This window comes from Etheostoma spectabile, chromosome 7, assembly GCF_008692095.1.
Source record: "Etheostoma spectabile isolate EspeVRDwgs_2016 chromosome 7, UIUC_Espe_1.0, whole genome shotgun sequence".
Taxonomy (NCBI): domain Eukaryota; kingdom Metazoa; phylum Chordata; class Actinopteri; order Perciformes; family Percidae; genus Etheostoma; species Etheostoma spectabile.
In genome coordinates, this window is record NC_045739.1 from 16,331,695 (window position 1) to 16,339,194 (window position 7,500).

Sequence of the window (7,500 nt, forward strand, 5' to 3'; positions counted from 1 at the left end):
TTTTCTATTTAATGGTTGAATTGATTTTGTACTAAAATGTACACAATAAAATATAGATTTGAATATATCAATTTGGCAATTTAATTTATTCACTACACTGAATTTATCTTTTTCAGCTTAACCTATTCAAATGAGCCTTAGAGATCCTCTGTTTTCATGAATAAATAAGAGTATATGTGTATGAGTCAGATGTGTACAGATTTCACAATGGAAATATGTATGCTATGCCAGAGCAATACAACAGTCATGTTAATCAGGTGTGGCTGCTGTAGTGTAATTACATCATTATCTTCTCAAAGGGCTCAATAACAGATTGAAGTACCTTGGCTGATGGGGATTTGAAAGGAATCGGCTGCAAAGAAAGAACCAATCGGCAAAAGAGCTGCAGAGACCTCAGGACCAACAGGAACAGCTGCAGGAAACACAAAACACACAGGGGCTTTATTATTTATCGTTTATTCTACATTTGTATGTTCACTCAAGGGCTGAATTTGATTTATTAATATTTATACTCTTTATTATATCTTTATTTTATTTATTTCATCACTTGGACTAGTCTCGTCCCCAAATACCAACATGAGTCATCTCCTGGTGGTTTCTGAATGACAAGCTGGCTAGTCGCCTCTCCAGCAGAGCCCGTGGGTCCGGACGCTCCTCACAGGGAAGACTGGGGTTGAGGGTGAACGTTGCTCTAAACCTGAAAAGGAAGAGAGAGAGGGAGAGAAGAAAATGTTAATAGGTGATACAGTGGGGATTACACCTGTATTACGGTTTTACACATTCTGGCATTAAAAGTAATTTTAGGCACCACTACACATGTCATATTTCCCAAGCTAACACCATTTAAGCAGTCCAGAGAGGTAGTTTTGGTCGATACGTTGCTTGGCGACCATGCTGAAGTGGGGGGGCAGCAGCGACAGAGTGATGGCCAGCAGGTCTGGTTCACTGCACAGGCGGCTGCGGAACATCCCACTGGCTATCAGGCACATCAGGTGAACCTAAGAGACCAAACAGAGGTTCGCAATGACCAAAATCCCACTGTGCTCATTTTATATTCAACACAGGATTTGGAGATAGCGATAAGAAGAACTCGTGGGTACAATTTGTGTGTTTTCACCTTGTGTGTGTCTATCAGCACGTCTTTCTTGTATCGGTTCATCATCCGCCTCAGATACATTTCAAACTCTGCCTGCCTCTTTCGCCTGGCAAATGAGAAATTATTAATTATTAAAGTAAAACAGACATTCTTCATAGCGTATACTCTGACTTGTAAATGCAATGGCTTTCCTAATTATTCCACAAAAATGCAATGTGCCCAAAGGTCTGAAACAGTCTAATTCAGGACTTAAAAATAGTAAAAAAAAGATAATTGGTTTCACATGGAGTAAGTCCACATTAAAGGAAATATATTATTCAAATTGTTAGGTTCATACTTTTTTTTATTTTGGGTTTTTGGTCAACCATAAGATGTTGACATGCTATGATGTTTAAACACACTTTATTTTCCTCATACTGTCTGTCTCAAATATATACGTGTATTCACCCTCTGTCTGAAACTCTGTTTTAGCGCCTGCCTCTTTTCCACTCCTGAAAAGCCCAGTCTGCTCTGATTGGCTCTTTGAAAAATATATGGTGCACCTTTGCAAAGATAGTTCTCAAGCTGTGAGTGGAGATGCTGTAGGTGCATCTTAAAAGCCTAAAATTAAACCCATAATAGCTCCTTGACTCCTCGGTCCTCAGCAAAACCGGAAGTTGTTCTGTCCCTGGTTGGTGAAGGCCATCTCAAAGCTCTTATTTCTGCCCTGATGAGCGAGCATCGAGGAGGGATCACCAAGGAGTCATGAGCGAGGATACACAGGAGCAGCCTTCCCTGAAGCCGTGCAGCTAACTCATACAGCTGACGAATTCATGTGACCCTTCAGAGGTTTCCTCGGTTCCCCTCTCCTCCCATGTTTTCCTCTTGTCTCTCCCGTACCTCTTCAGTGGGAGGGACTAAAGAAGGAAGAGACTCAGGTGGAAGAGTTGAGGAGGCAATTTAAGGTTATGAGGTGCACCTTCAGACAGGGGGCGTATGTTCTAATTAGCCTGCATGTGACACGGGATGGGGAGCCAAGTCTGAATGGCTTGTTGAATACCATGTTTTCTGATCTAGGCAGCACACAACAAACTGACTTGGTTGTCTGAGTGCACAGTTTGTGGGTTGGTAGGTATTCCAAATGTATGTGCACAAGCACTGAAAAAGTGAGTTTTTCATATAGCCCCTTACGGGCGCTCTCAAAAATAAAAAAAAAATGGTCATAGAAAAGAAAACAATGTATGGGTACTCTATGGCAGAACTTGAAAAAAAAATTATCTTAGAAGCGTGACTAAACATAAGCTTATAAAATAATTGCTCTAACTAAAGGACGTTTTAAAGATTTAAAGATGTTTGCTAACGCTACATTGAACTGTATTCAAAATGAGAAGGATTTTAGTGAAACTAAAAAAGATTGTAAAGTAGAACTGTAATTGAACGGTTTTTACACCGCACAAATGTCCACTTACTTTTTCCTGATTTCTGGAGTCTCAATCTCTATCTCAACCGGCTGAGAGGGCAGGACAGGTTCTGGTGGTTCAACTGGACCCAGTGGCCCAGAAAGCTCTGACCAACACAGACACACTCAATTATTTTATAATAATAATAATAATAATAATTAAAAAACTATATTTTTTATAGCACTTTTCTAGACACTCAAAAATGCTTGGTTTGGTTAAATAGAGACAACAAGTAGACGGACAGAAGAAAAAGAAAACACATAGGTGCATAGACAAGCAGAGGCAAGCAAAAGAGGTGGGCAATGAAAAGGAGGGAAAAAACTGGGAAAGCCTGTCAACAGAAAAATGCAAGTTCAAAAAGATGAGTTTTGAGGGCCTGTTTGAAGAATGCTAGGGTGCTTGACTGTTTGATGTGGTCATGGAGGGCGTTCCACAGGGTGGGTGCTTCCGTTTCCCACTTCTCTCCAAAATACTATGACCCTTTCTCACCTTTGTATATAAAATGAAAGTGTTGGAAATGTATTATCACACACAACAAGCAAACACTGTTTTCTGCTGATCTGTCACTCACCTTCCACTTCCTCCCAATCATCCTCGTCTTCCTCACTGTCCTCCTCCTCCTCTTCGTCTTCTTTCTCTGTTTTCTTGGCATTAACCGTAACTGCAGGGGCTGCTGCGTTTACCTTGTGAAAGTCATCTTCACTCTCAGTCTCCTCCTCCTTCACTGGCGACTGGAAGTATTTACTGGTTTTGACGGCAATGGCAGTTGTGGATGTGTTGGATGTGGCGTTCCCTGATGCTCGTTTTGTGTAGCGCCGTGGTTTGGGTTTGACCTTCCTCTCAAGCCTCTCCTCTTCCTCTGTGTGGCCATTAGCTGGAAGGCCAGACAGATAAAGTTTTAAGCTACAGGGTTTGAGTAATAATTAAGACAGAGTAGATTAAAGGGATACAGTATGATTTTTGGTTCTTCTCACTTTTTCTTTCTTGATATAGTTAAATTAGTAAATTTTCATTCTCAAATCTTTAAAAGCTGTTATATTTAGCATCAATGAATCTCAACCACAATAATGCAAAACAGAAGTATGATCGACCTTAACAAACAAGATCAGCATCATAGACTGTCTTGCCTTTATTAGTCCCTGCACTGCATTCTATTTTTTTTATTTTTGAAGAAATGCATTTTTTATTAGGGCTGGGAATATATGATTTTGTTCCAATTCAATTTTTTCACAAAACATGGGTGCTGATTCGAATTGTGTTGCAATTTTCATTTATTGTGATTCTAGAAGTATTGCGATTGGATAGTAGTATTGCAATTTCTTTTGCCTCTTTAACAAAATCTAAATATATCAAGACATTTCAAAAGAAGAATGCATATTACCTATCGGTCAGTCAGTTTGATATTTATATAATTTGTAAAGAAGTACATAACATGAATTTAAAAGGAATTTAAAAAATGTGTCACAGGAAAAGTTATTTTTCTACAAGATTAAGGCTTAATATAAGTGTGTATTCATATTGTACTGATCAAAATAAATCATCAACAGTACAATAGTGGTGGTGGTTGTGGTTCGAGTCCTCCTGAACAGCAGGAAGCAGAAAGGCTCATGGTAATTATAGTCAGAGTTCATGAACTAATGGTCATAAAACATGAAAGACATAAAAAGGGATGAAACACAAGTTGCCAAACATCTAACCATAATCTCACGTGTCTGTAGTAAATACAGCGTGGTATCCATTATGCTTCTGTTTAAAAACTCTACAAAGAGAACATGTGTATTTAATTGTGTATTTTGTTGAATAAAGTACAGAAATGCCTAATGCATTTAAAACTGTGACAGAGAAACAAATAATACATGGACTAAGAGGCAAATCATCAACATAAGAGAGACAAACACACCTGCTGGCATATTTTTAAAAACATATTTATGCATATGGTGCATGTTTTACATGTCCACACACTGATCCGCCACTTACAAAAACATGTTTTAGGTTTTGTTTATGTTAAAGTGGAGCACAGATGTGTATCTGGGTCAGCAGATCCACTTCAGTAACCATTCATATCACCCGTACATACACCTGCACTCCAGTTGAACAAAACGTGTGTTTTTGGTGGCAACAACAACAAAACAGCCAACAAAAGTTCACAAAAAGGAAGATGAATTATGACCAAAAAGTCATAAAAAAAAAATCAAGTCCAGGCACTTAAGGTTGGTTGATTTTTTTATGACCTTTTTGGTCATAATTCATCTTCCTTTTTGTGAACTGCATTCCTTTCCATGAGCACCGGTGGTTGAAGGGATACCAGAAGCGCTACTGCCACTTCTTTCTTTACTATCCAACAAAATAGTTATTGAAGTTTTTGTTTTACATTTGTTAATGCTTTTGTCTGTTATCATTTTTACATGCAAGTTTAAAAAAAAAATATATATATATATATATACTTCCCATATCACACTTTATAATGATATTGAAGAAATTAGTTTATTATAGCTGATGTTACAGTTATTGATCTGCATCACTGAACGTACATCACCAACAACAATTTCATGCATGATAGTCTTCACTGACAATCAGCTCTAATTCATAACTTTCCAAAACCGGATGCATTTAGCATTTTGTTCTCAACAAAAAACTTGATTTCATGCATAGGCACATAGACCCCTTCACTGTTGGAACAAGCAAAGTGGCCCTCCTTACTTTACAATCTCAGTTATTCACACACAGAGAAACACTAGTTGGCAAGCTAAACGTCGTTTTCTTACTCATTTTTTGGATTCAAACTTTACACACATCATTTGCAGCAGAGAGTGAGGTTGTAAACGTTACTGTATATGGCGGGACAGATGGGAATGATCCAACAGCCCTAACATTTCATACCTGCATCTTTCTTCTTCGTTCTCGCTTTTGCTCCGCTGCTCTTTGCCTTCAACACCTGCTTCAGTTTCTTTGTACAGGCCTCCGTCTCTGCACACTCTCTCTGCTTTGCCATGCTGTCTTTTCTCAAACGTTTCTTAATACAAATCTATTTATTTTTTATTTTTTTTACATTTAATTGTCTTTTGGCAAAAATAGACAGGCGGAAGCCCCGCAGCTGTCCCCCTGGAGTTGTGTAAGGGTTTGGAAACAGTGGTTATCCAACATTTCACTCTGAAGCTTTCATAACACTCCGGTTGTTTTGGAGGCAAGACTCTGACGTCACGTCCGCTCCTTCTTCTTCGCCGCTAATTGCTGCACGTTTTGGCCACGCTAAGACCCGCCCTTCAATATAATTTATTGGCCAGCCGTACATGCTTACGCAAGGTAACGTAACCCAATTTGTTTAGGTCCTATCCCCTGACCAATCGGATATCCTAACCTTATCCACTCGAAGTCAAATGCTTAACCCAACCAGAGCCATGTCTTTCTCTATCACACTGACATCAACCAATCGACCACTATGGCCACGCCAATGGGGCTTCATAATGGGGTTCGCCACCGGAAGTCAACTTCTTCTTAAACCCTCAAAAATCTTTACTCATGCCAAAGATCATCTATACTTGGTTCTAACCCGTATCTGCTCATGCCTACCTTTTTAGGCTGACACATGTATTCATATTCCTGCTGCTAACTGGTTTGAAGGGCAGCTTTACTTATAAATTGTGTTTTTATTTAAGCAATGTAATACCCATTATGGACACTGGGTGGCGAATTTGTGCTATAAATGAAGCTCAACGGACACAAGCCACAGGTGAGGTGTCTCTGTTGCAGCTCGTCACCAAAGTGTAATCTTGAGCTTTGACAGTGTTTGGCACATTTCTAACTATATTCATGGGCTTTCGTAAAAGAGACAGAGGCAAGCTACACGATGAGTTCAAAAGTCGAAGAGAACATTAAAAAAAACAGCTGGCCTTAAAGAGCCATACCAAATTTAGAAAAATGGTGTAATGTAGGCTGCTGTGTAACATATAAACTTTGCATAAAACAATGCAAAACCACAGTAATAGTTTTACCACACACTAATAAAAGTGACAGAATGTAATTTATGAGGACTTTAAAACAGATGAATTTATCTAATTTCTTATAACTCTGTGATTGTCACTTTCGCGTCTCATATGAGTGTTCTCGTTTTTACTGCAGTCAGTGTGCCTTGCAGATTGTGTTAAAATAAAGCATTTCTTAGAAAATCAGATGTTTTATGGATTCTTGTGCACGTTTTATTTTAGTATGATGATTAATGGATTATAGGGTGTGCACAGAAACATGAGACCATTAGCCAACTCTATGTCTTGTTTCCACTTTACATGTAATTTAGCTGACGCTTTTATCCAAAGCGACTTACAATTGTTAAATATGTCAGAGGCCACACACCTCTGAAGCAGCTAGGGGCTAAGTGTCTGGCTCACGGACACATTGGTCGATTTATTGCACAGGGAATTGAACCCTAATCCCCACGCTAAAGGCATGTGTCATATCCACTGCGCCACCACCATCCCAACATTTAACTATAAGTAAAAATGTAGGTAAAAGTGCAATGTTTCACTTGCTTCCATGTTTCCCATTGAAAATGTCTCCTGAGACACTGTGACAAACCTGTTCACTGAGGTGATTCTGTTTTACTACTAAAGTATTATGGATATATATATTTTTTATGGAACTGTTTGAGTCACATTTAATTTGCGTGTGTTTCCTCAATATGTCAGGACATCTGACTCTCTCTCATTCACTGACTCCAGGCATAAGAATGTGGCTTTTGTCGTCTATCTGTGTCAGCCCTTTCCTGGGAGTTTTGCTGTCTTCCACCCAGTGCATGCTGGGATACTCTCTTCATCCCACTGGGACCCTGAATAAGAATGAAGTGGGTAAAAGACCATGACTGAATGAATGAATCTTGTTATTTTGTGAGAGTCTGTGTGATTCCACTGCTACGAGTTCTGCCTCTTCAATCAATTTTGTTCATTTCACTTCAATTTAATTTTCACTCTG

At 39.0% G+C, this 7,500-nt stretch overlaps 1 protein-coding gene across 1 annotated transcript in view; it reads right to left on the bottom strand.

Annotated features, from left to right (window-relative positions):
- Positions 1-5,941, bottom strand: part of xpc (xeroderma pigmentosum, complementation group C) — a 12,447-nt gene extending 6,506 nt beyond the window's left edge. Inside the window, exons 1-7 of the mRNA XM_032520959.1 lie at positions 5,416-5,941; positions 3,107-3,409; positions 2,545-2,641; positions 1,118-1,202; positions 841-998; positions 577-697; positions 323-412 (exon numbers count right to left, since the gene is read on the bottom strand). Of these exons, the coding sequence (XP_032376850.1) occupies positions 323-412; positions 577-697; positions 841-998; positions 1,118-1,202; positions 2,545-2,641; positions 3,107-3,409; positions 5,416-5,527 (966 nt within the window). The 5' untranslated portion in view covers positions 5,528-5,941. The remainder of the gene's footprint in view (positions 1-322; positions 413-576; positions 698-840; positions 999-1,117; positions 1,203-2,544; positions 2,642-3,106; positions 3,410-5,415) is intronic.
- Between the last annotated feature and the right edge of the window lie 1,559 nt (positions 5,942-7,500).